The sequence below is a fragment of the Gadus macrocephalus genome, chromosome 3, assembly GCF_031168955.1.
Source record: "Gadus macrocephalus chromosome 3, ASM3116895v1".
NCBI lineage: Eukaryota > Metazoa > Chordata > Actinopteri > Gadiformes > Gadidae > Gadus > Gadus macrocephalus.
Window position 1 is genome coordinate 26,831,668 of NC_082384.1, and position 22,712 is coordinate 26,854,379.

Sequence of the window (22,712 nt, forward strand, 5' to 3'; positions counted from 1 at the left end):
GAGCTTGAGCGGTGGACGGAAGCCGCGTGTAGACATCTGCTCACCGGCGGGACGCGAACCCTCACAGATCAGCTAGCGTAGCTCGGTACTGCTTGTATCGTTCACCGGCCCAATACACTCAGATCGATCTCTTGTTATTGATTACGTTGAAGGGATATTAATTGTTCGGGCAGAACTCCTCGTCAGTCTCCAGGAGAGTGATCTCATATCGACCAGGTAAAGCTTTGGCGGTACTTTACATGGAGCTAGGAGCTAGCTCCCGGCTAACCGACCGATACACGCGTCGGTCGGGATCACAACGTCTGTCTGCGTCTGTACTGTGGAATGCGGTCCAGGTTTAGGATCTCTCCTCCACTGTGTTTGTGTAGTCCCGGGTGTCGAGAACAACGTCCTCTGGTGTGTTAGCTGCTAGCTGCTAGCGGGCTGTGAGGCCGTCCGGCCCGGGGTTCAGTCAGGCTAATAGAGCAGCTAGGGTAGAAACAGCATTAACGCCACACTACATAGTCCTGGGTTATAGTCAGCCAGGGGAACTGACCGCCGCAGCTGACACAGCTGGACGTTGGGTTGCATGGCGGGTAAATCTGTACCGCAGTTTACCTGAAAACAAAGGCCCCCTAGTTACCTGGACGTCAAAGTTAATGATGAGTTGAACGATGTGCGGCTATATGAACCAGCAGCTCAGCCTTCAACAGCAGGATTCATCCACATGTCTGTCTGTCTGTACAGGATGGAGTGGCAGCCAGACGAACAGGGTCTGCAGCAAGTTCTTCAGCTGCTGAAGGACTCCCAGTCCCCAGACACCGCAACCCAGAGAGCTGTCCAGGAAGTATCCTAACAGTCTAATGTACACACCTGTCTAATGTACATAACTAACCCCTCTAATGTACACAACTAACCCCTAATGTAAATACCTAACACATCTAATTTAAACACCTAACCCATCTAATGTAGACACTCCAATGGACACCCCTGACCCCTAATGTGTTTCATTAGTGATGGGGGGTACTGTGACTGTAGAGATGTGGGGTACAGTGACTAGAGATGTGGGGTACAGTGGTGTTTCATTAGAGATGTGGGGTACAGTGAGTGTAGAGATGTGGGGTACAGTGAGTGTAGAGATGTGGGGTACAGTGAGTGTAGAGATGTGGGGTACAGTGAGTGTAGAGATGTGGGGTACAGTGAGTGTGTAGAGATGTGGGGTACAGTGAGAGATGTGGGGTACAGTGAGTGTAGAGATGTGGGGTACAGTGAGAGATGTGGGGTACAGTGAGTGTGTAGAGATGTGGGGTACAGTGAGAGTGTAGAGATGTGGGGTACAGTGAGTGTAGAGATGTGGGGTACAGTGAGTGTAGAGATGTGGGGTACAGTGAGTGTAGAGATGTGGGGTACAGTGAGAGTGTAGAGATGTGGGGTACAGTGAGAGTGTAGAGATGTGGGGTACAGTGAGAGATGTGGGGTACAGTGAGTGTAGAGATGTGGGGTACAGTGAGAGTGTAGAGATGTGGGGTACAGTGAGAGTGTAGAGATGTGGGGTACAGTGAGTGTAGAGATGTGGGGTACAGTGAGAGTGTAGAGATGTGGGGTACAGTGAGAGTGTAGAGATGTGGGGTACAGTGAGTGTGTAGAGATGTCGGGAACAGTGAGTGTTTCATTAGAGATGTGGGGTACAGTGACTGTGTTTTAGCTCCCTTATCCCTTGGTTGAGTTTCTTAACCAAGCCCACAGAAACTCGAACAGCTGAACCAGTTTCCGGACTTCAACAACTATCTCATCTTTGTCTTAACAAGCCTCAAGTCAGAAGGTGTGTCTCTTAAGTACAACTCTATCGCCAAGTATTTAACTCACCTGGAGACTGAACCTGAGGCGTCTATGTCCCCCCCCCCCCCCAGATGAGCCGACCCGGTCCCTCAGCGGGCTCATCCTGAAGAACAACGTGAAGGCCCACTACCAGAGCTTCCCCCCCACTGTGGCCGACTTCATCAAGAGGGAATGCCTGAACAACATCGGGGACCCCTCTCCGCTGATCAGAGCCACCATAGGTGAGGGCTGGGAGCTCCGCCCACAGGGAGGGAGGAGGCTGGGAGCTCCGCCCACAGGGAGGGAGGAGGCTGGGAGCTCCGCCCACAGGGAGGGAGGAGGCTGGGAGCTCCGCCCACAGGGAGGGAGGAGGCTGGGAGCTCCGCCCACAGGGAGGGAGGAGGCTGGGAGCTCCGCCCACAGGGAGGAGGCTGGGAGCTCCGCCCACAGGGAGGAGGCTGGGAGCTCCGCCCACAGGGAGGAGGCTGGGAGCTCCGCCCACAGGGAGGAGGCGGGCTCCGGGTGGCTCGGGTCCATGTGTCCTTATGTCGCCGGGCGGAAAAGAGCGAGAGCTGTAATCGCTACCAAAAGATTAAAGACTCACCTGTTCAGGGTTCACCTGGACTCTGCAACCCCCCCCTCCCCTCTTACACACTTATTGTATAGTGTACGTCTTGGCACTTAAAAATAGTACTTAGCATTGTGTAGCATCTTATCCTAGCTATCATCTTGTACGGGAATGGGTTAACCTAGTGATGGCTAGTGCTTGGCACTTGGTTCTATGAACATCCTTACTGTACAGACAGAGATATAGTGTTGTTCCTCTTTCTTCTGACAAATGTGCTTATTGAAATGGCTCTGATTAAAGCGTCAGGTAAGACCCCTAAATGTGAATGTAATGCCCTCTAGTTGATGGTCTGGTGCTCACCTTCTCCTCGCTGTTGTGGTCGGCCAGGCATCCTGATCACCACCATCGCCTCCAAGGGGGAGCTCCAGATGTGGCCGGAGCTGCTGCCTCAGCTCTGCAACCTGCTCAACTCTGAAGACTACAACACCTGCGAGGTCAGACCCAGAGCCTTTATACACCCTGGTCACCACAGTCTAACCCCCCAGAGCCTTTATACACCCTGGTCACCACAGTGTAACCCCCCAGAGCCTTTATACACCCTGGTCACCACAGTGTAGCCCCCCACAGCCTTTATACACCCTGGTCACCACAGTGTAGCCCCCCAGAACCTTTATACACCCTGGTGTATGCAGTGTAGCCCCCCACAGCCTTTATACACCCTGGTCACCACAGTCTAACCCCCCAGAGCCTTTATACACCCTGGTGTATGCAGTGTAGCCCCCCAGAACCTTTATACACCCTGGTGTATGCAGTGTAACCCCCCACAGCCTTTATACACCCTGGTGTATGCAGTGTAGCCCCCCACAGCCTTTATACACCCTGGTGTATGCAGACTTTGGTTAAACCTTTCAAAGAACGCCGCAGACCACGTTATTGTTGAACATGACGGGTGAATGTTGAACTCCTGTACCAGCCGGGGGAGCTAAGCTGTTTCCGTCACAGACTAATGAAGTAAAGATCGGCGATATGAAGAGTGAGCGGCACAAAGCCATCACTGACGGGCCGGGCCCGGCAGTCATTGGAGGAATATTACTGATGTGTAAATAATGATCAACTTTCCTGTGGTGGGAGAAGTCGCACCTAAACTCCGCCTACCTGCCCATCATGTGTGACCTCTGACCTCCAGGGCTCGTTCGGGGCGCTGCAGAAGATCTGCGAGGACTCGTCAGAACTCCTGGACAGCGAGGCTCTGAACCGGCCGCTCAACATCATGATCCCCAAGTTCCTGCAGTTCTTCAAGCACTGCAGTCCTAAGATCAGGTAGGCTGAGACACAGCTGCTGCTCCCCCTCCTCCTCCTCCTCCTCCTCCTCCCCCTCCCCCTCTCCTCCCCCTCCCCCTCCCCCTCTCCTTCCCCTCCCCCTCCCCCTCCTCCTCCTCCTGCTCCTCCTGCTCCTCCTCCTCTACCTGATCCATCAGGACCTAACCTGACTTCACCACCTCCTCCCCCTCCTCCTCTTCCTCCCCCTCCCCCTCTTCCTCCTCCTCCCTCCCCCTCATCCTCCTCCTCCTCCTGTTCCTCCTCCTCCTCTCCCTCTCCCTCCTCCTCCTCCTCTCCTCCCCCTCCTCCTCCCCCTCCTCCTCCCCCCCTCCTCCTCCCCCTCCTGCTCCTCCTCCCCCCTCCTCCTCCCCCTCCTCCTCCTCCTCCTGCTCCTCCTCCTACTCCCCCCCTCCTGCTCCTCCTCCTCCTCCTCCTCCTCTACCTGATCCATCAGGACCTAACCTGACTTCACCACCTCCTCCTCCTCCTCCTCCCCCTCTTCCTCCTCCTCCCTCCCCCTCATCCTCCTGCTCCTGCTCCTCCTCCTCCTCCTCCTCCTCCTGCTCCTCCTCCTCCTGCTCCTCCCCCTCTACCTGATCCATCAGGACCTAACCTGACTTCACCACCTCCTCCTTCCTCCTCAGGTCTTACTGTAACTCGTCTGACTGTAACTCGTCTGACTGTAACTCGTCTGACTGTAACTCGTCTGACTGTCACTCCCATCAGGTCCCACGCCATCGCGTGTGTGAACCAGTTCATCATCGGACGCGCCCAGGCTCTGATGGACAACATCGACACCTTCATCGAGGTAGGAGCCCATGACGTAGCGTCTGCCCTCCAGATGTTGTGGTTGTTCTGACGCTCCACGGTCGGCCCTCATGGCCCAGATGTTGTGGTTGTTCTGACGCTCCACGGTCGGCCCTCATGGCCCAGATGTTGCTGGCTGACACCGGCGCTGGCCTCATTCTAGAGATTACAGCGGCTGTAAGCTGCTTTGGGCTAAAGAAAGAACGCTCAAGTTCAAGATTATCATGTGCTGTAACCGTTTGGAGATGATTATCCAATGTCAGTTTGAGGAAGATGTTAATAGGATGTGATAATGAATGTAATTATTAACGTATTCAGTGTATGCAAGCTCCATGTTTCTATATCAGTAATGGAAGGGTTCTGCTATGTTCAGTTAGGCAACACAGCTGTAGCTGATCGTAATGTACCCCCCCACCTCCACCCCCCTACCTCTCCTCCACCCCCCCCCTCTCCTCCACCCCCCTACCTCTCCTCCACCCCCCTACCTCTCCTCCACCCGTCTACCTCTCCTCCACCCGTCTACCTCTCCTCCACCCGTCTCCTCCACCCCCCCTCTCCTCCACCCCCTCTATCCTCCTCTCCTCCACCCCCCTCTCCTCCACCCCCCTACCTCTCCTCCACCTCCCTACCTCTCCTCCACCCCCCTACCTCTCCTCCACCCGTCTCCTCCACCCCCCCTCTCCTCCACCCCCTCTATCCTCCTCTCCTCCACCCCCCTACCTCTCCTCCACCCCCTCTATCCTCCTCTCCTCCACCCCCCTACCTCTCCTCCCCCCCCCCCACCCCCCCCTCCTCTCCTCCAACCCCCCTCTCCTCCTCTCCTCCACCCCTCTCCTCCACCCCCCTACCTCTCCTCCACCCGTCTCCTCCACCCCCCCTCTCCTCCGGCCCCTCTCCTCCGGCCCCTCTCCTCCGGCCCCTCTCCTCCTCCCCCCCACCCTCCCCTCCTCTCCTCCACCCCCCCCCCCCCCTCCTCTCCTCCACCCTCCTCTCCTCCAACCCCCCTCCTCTCCTTCAACCCCCCTCCTCTCCTCCAACCCCCCTCCTCCCTTCCACCCCTCCCCCTCCTCTCCTCCACCTCCACCTCCCCTCCACCCCCCCTCCTCTCCTCCACCTCCTCTCTCCGCCCTCCAGAGCCTGTTTGCGCTGGCCGGTGATGAGGACAGCGAGGTCCGTAAGAACGTGTGCCGTGCGCTGGTCATGCTGCTGGAGGTCCGCATCGACCGCCTCATCCCCCACATGCACAGCATCATCCAGGTGAGACCCCTTTACCTGTAACCTCAGGTGAGACACCTCTACCTGGAACCTCAGGTGAGACACCTCTACCTGGAACCTCAGGTGAGACACCTCTACCTGGAACCTCAGGTGAGACACCTCTACCTGGAACCTCAGGTGAGACACCTCTACCTGGAACCTCAGGTGAGACACCTCTACCTGGAACCTCAGGTGAGACACCTCTACCTGGAACCTCAGGTGTGACACCTTTACCTGTAACCTTAGGTGAGACACCTTTACCTGTAACCTCAGGTGAGACACCTTTACCTGTAACCTCAGGTGAGACACCTTTACCTGTAACATCAGGTGAGGCACCTTTACCTGTAACCTCAGGTCAGACGGCGCCTTAAAGGGCCGGTGGACCCTAAACAGTAGGGGCTCTTAAAGGGCCGGTGGACCCTAAACAGTAGGGCCTCTTGGGGCCGGTGGACCCTAAACAGTAGGGCCTCTTAAAGGGCCGGTGGACCCTAAACAGTAGGGGCTCTTGGGGCCGGTGGACCCTAAACAGTAGGGCCTCTTGGGGCCGGTGGACCCTAAACAGTAGGGCCTCTTGGGGCCGGTGGACCCTAAACAGTAGGGCCTCTTGGGGCCGGTGGACCCTAAACAGTAGGGCCTCTTGGGGCCGGTGGACCCTAAACAGTAGGGCCTCTTAAAGGGCCGGTGGACCCTAAACAGTAGGGCCTCTTGGGGCCGGTGGACCCTAAACAGTAGGGCCTCTTGGGGCCGGTGGACCCTAAACAGTAGGGCCTCTTGGGGCCAGTGGACCCTAAACAGTAGGGCCTCTTAAAGGGCCGGTGGACCCTAAACAGTAGGGCCTCTTGGGGCCGGTGGACCCTAAACAGTAGGGCCTCTTGGGGCCGGTGGACCCTAAACAGTAGGGCCTCTTGGGGCCGGTGGACCCTAAACAGTAGGGCCTCTTGGGGCCGGTGGACCCTAAACAGTAGGGCCTCTTGGGGCCGGTGGACCCTAAACAGTAGGGCCTCTTAAAGGGCCGGTGGACCCTAAACAGTAGGGCCTCTTGGGGCCGGTGGACCCTAAACAGTAGGGCCTCTTGGGGCCGGTGGACCCTAAACAGTAGGGCCTCTTAATGGGCCGGTGGACCCTAAACAGTAGGGCCTCTTAAAGGGCCGGTGGACCCTAAACAGTAGGGCCTCTTAAAGGGCCGGTGGACCCTAAACAGTAGGGCCTCTTAAAGGGCCGGTGGACCCTAAACAGTAGGGCCTCTTAAAGGGCCGGTGGACCCTAAACAGTAGGGCCTCTTAAAGGGCCGGTGGACCCTAAACAGTAGGGCCTCTTAAAGGGCCGGTGGACCCTAAACAGTAGGGCCTCTTAAAGGGCCGGTGGACCCTGAACAGTAGGGCCTCTTGGGGCCGGTGGACCCTAAACAGTAGGGCCTCTTAAAGGGCTGGTGGACCCTAAACAGTAGGGCCTCTTAAAGGGCCAGTGGACCCTAAACAGTAGGGCCTCTTAAAGGGCTGGTGGACCCTAAACAGTAGGGCCTCTTAAAGGGCCAGTGGACCCTAAACAGTAGGGCCTCTTAAAGGGCCGGTGGACCCTAAACAGTAGGGCCTCTTAAAGGGCCAGTGGACCCTAAACAGTAGGGCCTCTTAAAGGGCCGGTGGACCCTAAACAGTAGGGCCTCTTAAAGGGCTGGTGGACCCTAAACAGTAGGGCCTCTTAAAGGGCCAGTGGACCCTAAACAGTAGGGCCTCTTAAAGGGCCGGTGGACCCTAAACAGTAGGGCCTCTTAAAGGGCCGGTGGACCCTAAACAGTAGGGCCTCTTAAAGGGCCAGTGGACCCTAAACAGTAGGGCCTCTTAAAGGGCCGGTGGACCCTAAACAGTAGGGCCTCTTGGGGCCGGTGGACCCATACGGGGGTCGTAATACGGGGGTCGTAATAGAAGGCGATAAAGGGACGGGGGTTCCCTGGCCCAGGAGGAGGCCTTCAGATGGTGGACCTCTGGACTAGAGCACCTCCCCCCCCTCCCCTGACCGTACCCCCACCCTAAAGGCTTCTCCTCCCCTCCTAGTACATGCTGCAGCGGACCCAGGACCCCGATGAGAACGTGGCGCTGGAGGCCTGTGAGTTCTGGCTGACCCTGGCCGAGCAGCCCATCTGTAAGGAGGCGCTGTCGGGCCACCTGGTCCAGTAAGTCCTGACAGAGACACGTTTAGTTGGGGTGTTGTTGGGTTACTCTCCTGGTTTAAAGCTGAACCCTCTTCTCCCCAGGTTGATCCCCATCCTGGTCAATGGGATGAAGTACTCTGAGATCGACATCATCCTCCTCAAGGTGAGGCCTCAGGGCCGTCCGTCCGTCCGTCCGTCCGTCTGTCTGTCTGTCTGTCTGTCTGTCTGTCTGTCTGTCTGTCTGTCTGTCTGTCCTCCTCCTCCTTCATGGTGCTCCTCTCTCCTCTCTCTCCTCTCTCTCCTCCTCTCCTTCCTCACTCCTCTCCTCCTCTCTCTCTCTCTCTCCTCTCCTCCTCACTCCTCTCCTCCTCTCTCCTCCTCTCCTCTCCTCCTTCCTCACTCCTCTCCTCTCTCTCCTCTCTCCTCTCTCCTCTCTCCTCCTCTCCTCTCCTCCTTCCTCACTCCTCTCCTCCTCTCCTCCTCTCTCTCTCTCCTCTCTCCTCCTCTCTCCTCCTCTCTCTCCTCTCTCCTCTCTCTCTCTCTCTCTCTCTCTCTCTCTCCTCTCTCCTCTCTCCAGGGTGACGTGGAGGAGGACGAGGCGGTCCCGGACAGTGAGCAGGACATCAAGCCCCGCTTCCACAAGTCCCGAACCGTCACCCTGCAGCATGAAGGGGGGGAGGGCGAGGAGGGAGAGGAGGGAGACGAGGACGAGGACGACGATGATGACACCCTGTCCGACTGGAACCTCCGTGAGTCTGAGCCAGCGCCTAGCACCCAAACTACTGACAGATGACACCCAGCGCCTAGCGCCTAGCACCCAAACTACTGACAGATGACACCCAGCGCCTAGCGCCTAGCACCCAAACTACTGACAGATGACACCCAGCGCCTAGCACCCAACCTACTGACAGATGACACCCAGCGCCTAGCACCCCAACCTACTGACAGATGACACCCAGCGCCTAGCACCCAACCTACTGACAGATGACACCCAGCGCCTAGCACCTAGCACCCAAACTACTGACAGATGACACCCAGCGCCTAGCACCCAACCTACTGACAGATGACACCCAGCGCCTAGCACCCAACCTACTGACAGATGACACCCAGCGCCTAGCACCTAGCACCCAAACTACTGACAGATGACACCCAGCGCCTAGCACCCAACCTACTGACAGATGACACCCAGCGCCTAGCACCCAACCTACTGACAGATGACACCCAGCGCCTAGCACCTAGCACCCAAACTACTGACAGATGACACCCAGCGCCTAGCACCTAGCACCCAACCTACTGACAGATGACACCCAGCGCCTAGCACCTAGCACCCAACCTACTGACAGATGACACCCAGCGCCTAGCACCCAACCTACTGACAGATGACACCCAGCGCCTAGCACCTAGCACCCAAACTACTGACAGATGACACCCAGCGCCTAGCACCTAGCACCCAACCTACTGACAGATGACACCCAGCGCCTAGCACCTAGCACCCAACCTACTGACAGATGACACCCAGCGCCTAGCACCCAACCTACTGACAGATGACACCCAGCGCCTAGCACCCAACCTACTGACAGATGACACCCAGCGCCTAGCACCCAACCTACTGACAGATGACACCCAGCGCCTAGCACCCAACCTACTGACAGATGACACCCAGCGCCTAGCGCCTAGCACCCAACCTACTGACAGATGACACCCAGCGCCTAGCACCTAGCACCCAAACTACTGACAGATGACACCCAGCGCCTAACGCCTAGCACCCAACCTACTGACAGATGACACCCAGCGCCTAGCACCTAGCACCCAACCTACTGACAGATGACACCCAGCGCCTAGCACCCAAACTACTGACAGATGACACCCAGCGCCTAGCACCCAAACTACTGACAGATGACACCCAGTGCCTAGCACCTAGCACCCAAACTACTGACAGATGACACCCAGCGCCTAGCACCCAACCTACTGACAGATGACACCCAGTGCCTAGCACCCAACCTACTGACAGATGACACCCAGCGCCTAGCACCTAGCACCCAAACTACTGACCGATGACACCCAGCGCCTAACGCCCAAACTACTGACAGATGACACCCAGCGCCTAGCACCTAGCACCCAAACTACTGACAGATGACACCCAGCGCCTAACGCCTAGCACCCTAACTACTGACAGATGACACCCAGCGCCTAGCACCCAACCTACTGACAGATGACACCCAGCGCCTAGCACCTAGCACCCAAACTACTGACAGATGACACCTAGCGCCTAGCACCCAACCTACTGACCGATGACACCCAGCGCCTAACGCCTAGCACCCTAACTACTGACAGATGACACCCAGCGCCTAACGCCCAAACTACTGACAGATGACACCCAGCGCCTAACGCCCAACCTACTGACAGATGACACCCAGCGCCTAGCACCCAACCTACTGACAGATGACACCCAGCGCCTAACGCCTAGCACCCTAACTACTGACAGATGACACCCAGCGCCTAACGCCTAGCACCCAAACTACTGACAGATGACACCCAGCGCCTAACGCCTAGCACCCTAACTACTGACAGATGGTTCTGTGATGGTTTACCTCAATGTATTGTTGTAGCTAACAGGTTCTGTGATGGTTTACCTCAACGTGTTTCAGGGAAGTGTTCGGCAGCGGCGTTGGACGTCCTGGCCAACGTGTTCAGAGACGAGCTGCTGCCCCACCTCCTTCCCCTGCTCAAAGGCCTCCTCTTCCACCACGACTGGGTCATCAAGGAGTCCGGCATCTTGGTGCTGGGGGCCATCGCAGAGGGTGAGATCAACATGGAGCTACACAACAGTAACGTAGAGTTACACAACATAACGCTATGAGACAACATGGAGCTACACAACATAACGCTATGAGACAACATGGAGCTACACAACAGTAACGTAGAGTTACACAACATAACGCTATAAGACAACATAGAGCTACACAACAGTAACGTAGAGTCTCACAACATAACGCTATGAGACAACATGGAGCTACACAACAGTAACGTAGAGTTACACAACATAACGCTATGAGACAACATGGAGCTACACAACAGTAACGTAGAGTTACACAACATAACGCTATGAGACAACATGGAGCTACACAACAGTAACGTAGAGTTACACAACATAACGCTATAAGACAACATAGAGCTACACAACAGTAACGTAGAGTCTCACAACATAACGCTATAAGACAACATGGAGCTACACAACAGTAACGTAGAGTTACACAACAGTACGCTATACGACAACATGGAGCTACACAACAGTAACGTAGAGTTACACAACATAACGCTATAAGACAACATGGAGCTACACAACAGTAACGTAGAGTTACACAACATAACGCTATAAGACAACATAGAGCTACACAACAGTAACGTAGAGTTACACAACATAACGCTATAAGACAACATGGAGCTACACAACAGTAACGTAGAGTTACACAACATAACGCTATAAGACAACATAGAGCTACACAACAGTAACGTAGAGTTACACAACATAACGCTATAAGACAACATGGAGCTACACAACAGTAATGTAGAGTTACACAACAGAACGCTATAAGACAACATAGAGCTACACAACAGTAACGTAGAGTTACACAACATAACGCTATAAGACAACATGGAGCTACACAACAGTAACGTAGAGTTACACAACAGAACGCGATACGACAACATGGAGCTACACAACAGTAACGTAGAGTTACACAACATAACGCTATAAGACAACATGGAGCTACACAACGGTAACGTAGAGTCTCACAACATAACGCTATAAGACAACATAGAGCTACACAACAGTAACATAGAGTTACACAACATAACGCTATAAGACAACATAGAGCTACACAACAGTAACGTAGTTACACAACATAATGCTATAAGACAACATGGAGCTACACAACAGTAACATAGAGTCTCACAACATAACGCTATAAGACAACATAGAGCTACACAACAGTAACATAGAGTTACACAACATAATGCTATAAGACAACATAGAGCTACACAACAGTAACGTAGAGTTACACAACATAATGCTATAAGACAACATAGAGCTACACAACAGTAACGTAGAGTTACACAACATAACGCTATAAGACAACATAGAGCTACACAACAGTAACGTAGAGTTACACAACATAACGCTATAAGACAACATAGAGCTACACAACAGTAACGTAGAGTTACACAACATAACGCCATAAGACAACATAGAGCTACACAACAGTAACGTAGAGTTGCACAACATAACGCTATAAGACAACATGGAGCTACACAACAGTAACGTAGAGTTACACAACATAACGCTATAAGACAACATAGAGCTACACAACAGTAACGTAGAGTTACACAACATAACGCCATAAGACAACATAGAGCTACACAACAGTAACGTAGAGTTGCACAACATAACGCTATAAGACAACATAGAGCTACACAACAGTAACGTAGAGTTACACAACATAACGCTATAAGACAACATGGAGCTACACAACAGTAACGTAGAGTTGCACAACATAACGCTATAAGACAACATAGAGCTACACAACAGTAACGTAGAGTTACACAACATAACGCTATAAGACAACATGGAGCTACACAACAGTAACGTAGAGTTACACAACATAACGCTATAAGACAACATGGAGCTACACAACAGTAACGTAGAGTTGCACAACATAACGCTATAAGACAACATAGAGCTACACAACAGTAACGTAGAGTTACACAACATAACGCTATAAGACAACAGAGCTACACAACAGTAACGTAGAGTTACACAACATAACGCTATAAGACAACATGGAGCTACACAACAGTAACGTAGAGTTACACAACAGTACGCTATACGACAACATGGAGCTACACAACAGTAACGTAGAGTTACACAACATAACGCTATAAGACAACATGGAGCTACACAACAGTAATGTAGAGTTACACAACATAACGCTATAAGACAACATGGAGCTACACAACAGTAACGTAGAGTTACACAACAGAACGCTATAAGACAACATAGAGCTACACAACAGTAATGTAGAGTTACACAACAGAACGCTATACGACAACATGGAGCTACACAACAGTAACGTAGAGTTACACAACATAACGCTATAAGACAACATAGAGCTACACAACAGTAACGTAGAGTTACACAACATAACGCTATAAGACAACATAGAGCTACACAACAGTAACGTAGAGTTACACAACATAACGCTATAAGACAACATGGAGCTACACAACAGTAACGTAGAGTTGCACAACATAACGCTATAAGACAACAGAGCTACACAACAGTAACGTAGAGTTACACAACATAACGCTATAAGACAACATGGAGCTACACAACAGTAACGTAGAGTTACACAACAGAACGCTATACGACAACATGGAGCTACACAACAGTAACGTAGAGTTACACAACATAATGCTATAAGACAACATGGAGCTACACAACAGTAACGTAGAGTTGCACAACATAACGCTATAAGACAACATAGAGCTACACAACAGTAACGTAGAGTTACACAACATAACGCTATAAGACAACATAGAGCTACACAACAGTAACGTAGAGTTACACAACATAATGCTATAAGACAACATAGAGCTACACAACAGTAACGTAGAGTTACACAACAGAACGCTATACGACAACATGGAGCTACACAACAGTAACGTAGAGTTACACAACATAACGCTATAAGACAACAGTCAAACAACATAATGCCTGTAGGATGATTATTATCATGGTTACACAAACGAATGCCTCAATAATGAGTGAAAAGGTTTTTTCCGCCTACATGAACTAAGCTGTGCATAGCTGTGATACTTGGGTAGTATCGGTTCTGCATTGTGGATGGACTCTGAATAGCCTCCCCCTTACCCCCCCACCCCTCCTACGCACTGATTGTCTGTCGTACGCCATGGCACTAGCTTAGCATGGTGTAGCATCTTACCCGTGCGATCTCTGTTGTACCCGGGGATGGGTTAGCCTGGTGCTGGTGAGGGCCTGCTCAGAGATGGACTGTTTCTCTTTCTGCTGCCTGGTGTACTCATTGTGCGTGGCTCTGGATCGGAGCGTCTGCTACGGCCCTGCCTGAAGGAGGGACTGTGACCACAGCAGTGTCGTCTGTCCCCAGGCTGCATGCAGGGCATGGTGCCTTACCTCCCCGAGCTCATGCCCCACCTCATCCAGTGTCTGTGTGACAAGAAGGCCCTGGTCCGCTCCATCGCCTGCTGGACGCTCAGCCGCTACGCCCACTGGGTGGTGTCCCAGCCTCCCGACGCCCACCTCAAGCCCCTTATGACCGAGCTGCTCAAACGCATCCTGGACGGGAACAAGAGGGTGCAGGAGGCCGCATGCAGGTAGGGGGGGAGGGGAGTGCACGGAGCTGGTCCCCTACCTCAGCTTCAGGTCCTGGTCTAGGTCTGTATCCGGGTCCTGGTCCGGGTCCTGGTCCTGATCTAGGTCCGGGTCCTGGTCCTGATCTAGGTCCGGATCCGTATCCGAGTCCTGGTCCTGGTCCTGGCCCTGGTCCTGATCTAGGTCCGGGTCCTGGTCCTGGTCCTGGTCCTGGTCCTGATCTAGGTCCGGTTCCGGGCCTGGTCCCGGTCCCGGTCCTGGTCCCGGTCCTGGGTCCCGGTGCCGGTCCTGGTCTTACCCTGTGTCCCCCCCAGTGCGTTCGCCACCCTGGAGGAGGAGGCGTGCACGGAGCTGGTCCCCTACCTCAGCTTCATCCTGGACACGCTGGTGTTCGCCTTCGGGAAGTACCAGCACAAGAACCTGCTGATCCTGTATGACGCCATCGGGACCCTGGCCGACTCAGTGGGCCACCACCTCAACCAGCCGGTGAGCAGTGACCTCTGACCTTTACTGACCTCAACCAGCCGGTGAGCAGTGACCTCCGACCTTTGCTGACCTCAACCAGCAGGTGAGCAGTGACCTCTGACCTTTACTGACATCAACCAGCCGGTGAGCAGTGACCTCTGACCTCAACCAGCCGGTGAGCAGTGACCTCTGACCTTTACTGACCTCAGCCGGTGAGCAGTGACCTCTGACCTTTACTGACCTCAACCAGCCGGTGAGCAGTGACCTCTGACCTTTACTGACCACCCCCTCAACCCGCCGGTGAGCAGTGACCTCTGACCTTTACTGACCACCACCTCAACCCGCCGGTGGGTGATGACCTCTGACCTCTTCCTCATCTGAGGGCCCTTGGACCCCCGCCATGACCTCTGACCTCTGCCCTGCTGCAGGAGTACATCCAGAAGCTGATGCCGCCACTGATCGCCAAGTGGAACGAGCTGAAGGACGAGGACAAGGACCTGTTCCCTCTGCTGGAGTGCCTGAGCTCGGTGGCCACGGCCCTGCAGAGCGGCTTCCTGCCCTACTGCGAGCCCGTGTACCAGCGCTGCGTGACGCTGGTGCAGAAGACCCTGGCCCAGGCCATGGTGAGCAGGGCTCAGCTGGGGCTCTTCTTAGGGTTATTCTCTCTGTCCTGATAGATGCTCCATTCCACCTTTTAAAAGGGTCCTGTTAGCTTGGGATTAGGTGCCACCATTTCTTTTTTGAAATATTTTAAACCTTTTAAGATATTCTACTTTTAAAAAATGTTCCCAATGGTAAAGCCGTCAGATATCTCAAACAGTCCTCATATCTTTTATACTTTTTTCAGAATCGTATATAGGGATCGACCGATACCGTTTTTTTAGGGCCGATACGATACCGATATTTTTTCATCAGCCTTAGCCGACACGCCGATACGCCGATACCGACTTTCTTGAGCCGTTTTTTTTTTATTATTTTTTTTAAAGAAACATTTATTGAACTTCAATATAAAAAACAATATTTAACAAATAGTAAAAACAGGTGAAGTAGAACAAGTAAGAACAAGTAGATGAACAATATTTAACAAATAGTAAAAACAGGTGAGGTAGAACAAGTAAGAACAAGTAGATGAACAATATTTAACAAATATTAAAAACAGGTGAGGTAGAACAAGTAAAAAAAAAAAAAAAAAAACGCGAAAATCAGCCGCGTATCGGCCGATACCGATACACGTAAAAAACGCGAATATCGGCCGATAATATCGGTCGATCCCTAATCGTATAATGTCATAGGCCTCATATATATTCAGTTGGTCTCATTGACCTCCATTGAGGCTTGAGCGTGATGACGGCACCCTGAGGTTCCCCTGTCTCCCCTGTTCCACACCCTGAGGTTCCCCTGTCTCCCCTGTTCCTCACCCCCTGGTTCCCCTGTCTCCCCTGTTCCTCACCCCCTGGTTCCCCTGTCTCCCCTGTTCCTCACCCCCTGGTTCCCCTGTCTCCCCTGTTCCTCACCCCCTGGTTCCCCTGTCTCCCCTGTTCCTCACCCCCTGGTTCCCCTGTCTCCCCTGTTCCTCACCCCCTGGTTCTCCTGTCTCCTGTTCCTCACCCCCTGGTTCCCCTGTCTCCCCTGTTCCTCACCCCCTGGTTCCCCTGTCTCCCATGTTCCTCACCCCCTGGTTCTCCTGTCTCCCCTGTTCCACACCATGAGGTTCCCCTGTCTCCCCTGTTCCACACCCTGAGGTTCCCCTGTCTCCCATGTTCCTCACCCCCTGTCTCCCATGTTCCTCACCCCGTTGTTCTCCTGTTCCTCACCCTGAGGTTCTCCTTGTTAAGCTGTTCCTCTGCGTGGTTCTCCTTGTTAAGCAGTTCCTCTGCGTGGTTCTCCTTGTTAAGCTGTTCTTCTGCGTGGTTCTCCTTGTTAAGCTGTTCCTCTGGGAGGTTCTCCTTGTCAAGCTGTTCCTCTGCGTGGTTCTCCTTGTTAAGCTGTTCCTCTGCGTGGTTCTCCTTGTTAAGCTGTTCCTCTGGGAGGTTCTCCTTGTCAAGCTGTTCCTCTGGGAGGTTCTCCTTGTCAAGCTGTTCCTCTGGGAGGTTCTCTTTGTCAAGCTGTTCCTCTGGGAGGTTCTCCTTGTTAAGCTGTTCCTCTGGGAGGTTCTCCTTGTTAAGCTGTTCCTCTGGGAGGTTCTCCTTGTCAAGCTGTTCCTCTGGGAGGTTCTCCTTGTTAAGCTGTTCCTCTGGGAGGTTCTCCTTGTCAAGCTGTTCCTCTGGGAGGTTCTCCTTGTCAAGCTGTTCCTCTGCGTGGTTCTCCTTGTTAAGCTGTTCCTCTGCGTGGTTCTCCTTGTTAAGCTGTTCCTCTGGGAGGTTCTCCTTGTCAAGCTGTTCCTCTGGGAGGTTCTCCTTGTCAAGCTGTTCCTCTGGGAGGTTCTCCTTGTTAAGCTGTTCCTCTGGGAGGTTCTCCTTGTCAAGCTGTTCCTCTGGGAGGTTCTCCTTGTTAAGCTGTTCCTCTGGGAGGTTCTCCTTGTCAAGCTGTTCCTCTGGGAGGTTCTCCTTGTTAAGCTGTTCCTCTGGGAGGTTCTCCTTGTCAAGCTGTTCCTCTGGGAGGTTCTCCTTGTCAAGCTGTTCCTCTGCGTGGTTCTCCTTGTTAAGCTGTTCCTCTGCGTGGTTCTCCTTGTTAAGCTGTTCCTCTGGGAGGTTCTCCTTGTCAAGCTGTTCCTCTGGGAGGTTCTCCTTGTTAAGCTGTTCCTCTGGGAGGTTCTCCTTGTTAAGCTGTTCCACTGGGAGGTTCTCCTTGTTAAGCTGTTCCTCTGCGTGGTTCTCCTCGTCTCAGATGTACAGCCAGCAGCCGGACCAGTACGAGGCCCCAGATAAGGACTTCATGATCGTGGCCCTGGACCTGCTGAGTGGGCTGGCCGAGGGTCTGGGGGCCCACGTGGACACGCTGGTGGCCCGCAGCAACATCATGACCCTGCTGTTCCAGTGCATGCAGGTGAGCGGGGAGGGGGGGCGGCCTGAAGAGCAACTCTATCGATTAGTTGAATCTGACCTGGACCCTGATCACTGTAGACAGAGCAAGACGTCTGGACACAAATACAACAGGGTGTGTGTATCAAATACAACAGGGTGTGTGTATCAAATACAACAGGGTGTGTGTATCAAATACAACAGGGTGTGTGTATCAAATACAACAGGGTGTGTGTATCAAATACAACAGGGTGTGTGTATCAAATACAACAGGGTGTGTGTATCAAATACAACAGGGTGTGTGTATCAAATACAACAGGGTGTGTGTATCAAATACAACAGGGTGTGTGTATCAAATACAACAGGGTGTGTGTATCAAATACAACAGGGTGTGTGTATCAAATACAACGGGGTGTGTGTATCAAATACAACGGGGTGTGTGTATCAAATACAACGGGGGGGGGGGGTTGTGTGTATCAAATACAACACGGTGTGTATCAGAGCCTCTCTCCCCCTCTCAGGACACCATGCCCGAGGTGAGGCAGAGCTCCTTCGCTCTGCTGGGAGATCTGACCAAGGCTTGCTTCCTGCACGTCAAACCTTGCATCGGTAACACACACACACACACACACACACACACACACACACACACACACACACACACACACACACACACACACACACACACACACACACACACACACACACACACACACACACACACACACACACTCTCTCTTACTTCACGCCGCGGTAGCTACGTTAGCATTGTGACCTCATAGCAGCCCGACATAGTGTAGGCTCCTAATAAATCCAAGGATAGAGAAGACCGCGCACAATGAGCAAAGATCATCCATGTAGGACGTCCAAGAAGGACGACAAACTTTTGTGCGACATTTTCTTCAATAAACGAAGCTTTCGCCGTTGTCCAGAAATACCTCGCGGATATTGTGTTTGTTTATTATCCCCCTGTCTCACGGAAGTGTGATTCTGTCGACCAATCAACGGCCGGTGTGTGTAGCTCCAACTTGCCGGCACCCTTTCAGGCGTCTCAGATGTCCCTGAAGGTCGCAGATCTAACATTAGTTCGGCATTAAATTAATTAACTCGCACGCAAGTTTTATTTATTTTATAGCGTGTATTCTCCTTGTTAATCCATGCACCGAACGGCGACGACCGTACCGATCGGTTCAATACGTGTATCGATACACCCCGAACACACACGCGGCCGGTTGATATCCCCCCCCATGCGTTCCTCTGACCTCTGACCCCTCTGTGCCCCCCAGCTGAGTTCATGCCAATCCTGGGCACCAACCTGAACCCCGAGTTCATCTCGGTGTGTAACAACGCCACCTGGGCCATCGGAGAGGTGTGCATGCAGATGGGTACGACATGCGTGTTCTGGTCCAGTCCGCCGCCTCTTCTTCGGTTCTTCTTTGGTTCCTCTTTGGTTCCTCTTTAGTTGCTCTTTGGTTCTTCTTTGGTTCTTCTTTGGTTCTATGTCGTTTGATTGTTAATTTGAATATTATTATTATTATACCCAGTTCTAACCCCCTGCCTCAACTCTCTTTCTGTCTCCTCCCTCTCCCCCTCTCTCCCCCTTCTCTCTCCCCCCTCTCTCTCTCTCCCCCCTCTCTTTCCCCTCTCTCCCCCCCTCTCCCCCTCTCTCTCCAGGTGTGGAGATGCAGCCGTACGTAGCGATGGTCCTCAACCAGCTGGTGGAGATCATCAACCGACCAAACACACCCAAGACCCTGCTGGAGAACACTGGTACTCCCTCCCTCCCTCCCTCCCTCCCCCCCTCAGTCCCTCCCCCCCTCAATCCCTCTCTCCCTCCCTCGCTCCCCCCCTCAGTCCCTCCCTCAGTCCCTCAGTCCCTCCCTCCCTCCCTCAGTCCCACCCTCCCCCCCTCAGTCCCTCCCCCCCTCAGTCCCTCCCCCCCTCAGTCCCTCAGTCCCTCCCTCCCTCAGTCCCTCCATCAGTCCCTCCCTCCCTCAGTCCCTCCCTCAGTCCCTCCCTCCCTCCCTCCCTCAGTCCCTCCCTCAGTCCCTCCCTCAGTCCCTCCCTCCCTCCCTCCCTCCCTCAGTCCCTCCCTCAGTCCCTCCCTCCCTCAGTCCCTCCCTCCCTCAGTCCCTCCCTCCCTCAGTCCCTCAGTCCCTCAGTCCCTCCCTTCCTCCCTCCCTCCGTCCCTCCCTCCCTCAGTCCCTCCCTCCATTCCTCCCTCTGGGTGACCTGTGACCCTGGGGGTGACCTGTGACCCTCTGGGTGACCTGTGACCCTCTGGTTGACCTGTGACCCCCTGGGTGACCTGTGACCTTGGGGGTGACCTGTGACCCCCTGGGATTGACCTGTGACCCCCTGGGGGTGACCTGTGACCCCCTGGGGGTGACCTGTGACCCCTGGGGGTGACCTGTGACCTGTGTCTCCTCAGCCATCACCATCGGGCGGCTAGGCTACGTGTGTCCCCAGGAGGTGGCTCCCCTGCTGCCTCAGTTCATCAGGCCCTGGTGAGTCTCTCTTCCTCTTCCTCCTCTTCCTCCTCCCTGATAAGAGGACTTGATACGTGAGTTTGAAGAGCCAGTGAGCCCACTTTTCCAGCGGGAATCGAACAAGATGTGATTTAAAAAAAGGCTTGTTTGACTGAGAGTCCTCGTAAAGAGGGTGCTTGTTATCGCCATGGTTATGAGTGATGTTGTGTAAGAAATGCTCAACACACTACAGCGTTACTGTGCGTTCACACCAAGCGCGATCCCATACAAAGGGATCGTAGAGACAAATTTTTCGCGAGAGAAAACAGGCGACAAGTTTTGATTTGTCGTGCCACACTTTCGCCGTGCACAGGCGAGCGCGTTCACGAGGATTTGTGGCGCGACAAATTCGCTTGAGTTGAAATATTTGAACTTTGACGCGAATTTCGCGTTATGACAGCCAATCAGCGTTCAACAGCGTGGCCACTGGGTCACATGTGTAACGTAACAGCCAATCAGCGTTCAACCGTCAAACTCAGTGCAGTGAAGTCCGGGGTCCACTGCAGCATGGAGGAGAAAGTGATTGTTGCTGTTTGTGACTCCGGGAGCTCTATATATAATAGTATATAATATAATATTTGTATAGATAATATCACGGCCAAAAGCTCTGTGCGCCTCCGGATGGCCGTAGCGGGGAGTTCTCATAGGGATTGGGCTTCTCTGGGTTTGTTTACTGGCGTTAACTTGCCATGGTTCCGGTCTTGTGTGTTCCAACGGTTTATTAGGTAGGCCTAACTTATTAATCTCTGTCTATTCAATACTTCATTCACTGCCTCTTCCGTGGTCAACCTCTTAAGCTCCAGGGTCCCCATATTTGGGGTCTCTCGATCACTCTCGCAGCAAAAGGCATGCAACACTGCCCTTGTTGTGTAGAAATATTCATACTGCACATCAAATTAAACATGAGAAACTCCGCTAAATTCACATATAAGTCATTTTTATGCACACCAAACAGAACTCAAACGCCAAGCATATTAATGATCAAATATCAAAATCTGAATAGCGTCAGAAAGTCAACCCACTCTCCACATTTCCATTGCTACCGCAGCGATACTTCATTGTACACATACAAATGTCATCTCAAATGAAAGGTACCACTGTCAAGGCCCTACGATAAAAACTCAGTGAACCAGCAGCCAAAGAATACAAAGATATACAACCACTTATTTACAGCAAATAACATAAATTCTGTCTTACCTTTGCGATTTTTTTGATGAAAAGTTGTACTTGAGAGCAATAAACTCCGGTTTTAGTACGTCCAACATGTCTGCGTTTGTTTACAACCTGTTTTAATGTGAACCTCACTTATTTTTAGTGTAAGATGGCTTCCTTTCATGAAGCATGCATCGAAGTTGGTTTCGCGCCGCTAGTTGTATTGACTTCCTTACTATTAGCCAATCATGTGTCTGGCACACATTTCGATACTGGCCCTAACATCTATTGGCTCTTACGGTTAAAACGAGGTGTCAATCATCTAAATCGACCAATCCCCGGCCGAGTTATTAGCCTGCGTAACAGGATGTAGCTCAGGAGAGTTGCATCAGGAGAGAGCCTCCGGGAGTGGCCTCTTTACGCACGCATTCTGACGAGTACTGAGAAAAATCTAAAACGACATAAAAGTGAAATATATAGTTCAGTACATCAAAAACTTCAAATGGCAAAGATTGTGCCAAAATGACCAATTTAGAGAGTCCGCCTAAATAGTCATTACTAAAACCTCTGTAATTTTGCTCTCCTTAACTTTATGATGATCAAACTTTGCAGAGATAATGGTCACACCTTGTGCTATGATTTGATTTCGAATTTTTGCTTCATCAGCATCATTTCATAGAGATATTCATAGAAGTGTGATTATTATTATTTTTGGGCGGAAATGAAATCTGTCATTCATGCTTGCGTGCCAACTTAATTTACAGATACTTACACATCTGAACACATTTCACAAGTGTTCCCTTTATAATGACACCACAATTATTCAAATAGACCTTGTAGATGCAGAGATATTCTTTTCATTTTGGGTATGTCATTTTCGAGCAGAAACCTTAAAAATAGGCTGGAGCTTAACAGGTTAAAATATTATGAATAGACTGCGTCTGGTCCTCCGACGTCTCTCCCGCTTCCACAAAAGGTAAAGACATGCAATGGTGGTTATCTTGTTGTGGCGCGACAAATCCGACAAAACTTGCAGAGCGACAGATTATGATTTGTGACGCGACAAAACTTCGGCGACAACGCGAACGGGCGGCAAATGTCGTGTTTGGTGTGAACGCACAGTTATACTACAGGTGTCCAGGAAGCCCAACCCACACTCGGCCCACACGCCGCCACCCTTAGTCCCTCCTCTCTCTCTCCTCAGGTGTACGTCTCTGCGTAACATCAGGGACAACGAGGAGAAGGACTCTGCGTTCCGCGGGATCTGCATGATGATTGGAGTGAACCCGGGCGGCGTGGTCCA

General features: G+C 52.5%; 2 protein-coding genes across 3 annotated transcripts in view; both read left to right on the top strand.

The window, feature by feature from the left end:
* Positions 1 to 9: 9 nt before the first annotated feature.
* Positions 10 to 14,325, top strand: LOC132454781 (transportin-2-like). 2 transcript variants are annotated; one of them, XM_060048378.1, is made up of 13 exons: positions 10 to 216; positions 727 to 826; positions 1,726 to 1,801; positions 1,890 to 2,039; positions 2,753 to 2,859; positions 3,552 to 3,685; positions 4,412 to 4,493; positions 5,627 to 5,749; positions 7,798 to 7,916; positions 7,998 to 8,058; positions 8,473 to 8,644; positions 10,544 to 10,696; positions 14,081 to 14,325. In XM_060048378.1, the coding sequence occupies exons 2-13, from the start codon at positions 728 to 730 to the stop codon at positions 14,308 to 14,310; spliced, it is 1,506 nt and encodes a 501-aa protein (XP_059904361.1). In that variant the 5' UTR covers positions 10 to 216; position 727; the 3' UTR covers positions 14,311 to 14,325. The 2 variants fall into 2 exon arrangements, with proteins under 2 accessions (XP_059904361.1, XP_059904362.1); XM_060048379.1 differs by lacking the exons at positions 4,412 to 4,493; positions 5,627 to 5,749; positions 7,798 to 7,916; ... (2 more) ...; positions 10,544 to 10,696; positions 14,081 to 14,325 and having other exon boundaries at positions 3,552 to 3,689.
* A 689-nt stretch (positions 14,326 to 15,014) lies between these two features.
* LOC132454217 (transportin-2-like) overlaps positions 15,015 to 22,712 on the top strand; it is an 8,259-nt gene continuing 561 nt past the window's right edge. The window contains exons 1-8 of the mRNA XM_060047441.1: positions 15,015 to 15,022; positions 15,198 to 15,392; positions 17,596 to 17,754; positions 18,251 to 18,338; positions 19,016 to 19,114; positions 19,404 to 19,499; positions 20,161 to 20,236; positions 22,614 to 22,707. Of these exons, the coding sequence (XP_059903424.1) occupies positions 15,216 to 15,392; positions 17,596 to 17,754; positions 18,251 to 18,338; positions 19,016 to 19,114; positions 19,404 to 19,499; positions 20,161 to 20,236; positions 22,614 to 22,707 (789 nt within the window). The 5' untranslated portion in view covers positions 15,015 to 15,022; positions 15,198 to 15,215. The remainder of the gene's footprint in view (positions 15,023 to 15,197; positions 15,393 to 17,595; positions 17,755 to 18,250; positions 18,339 to 19,015; positions 19,115 to 19,403; positions 19,500 to 20,160; positions 20,237 to 22,613; positions 22,708 to 22,712) is intronic.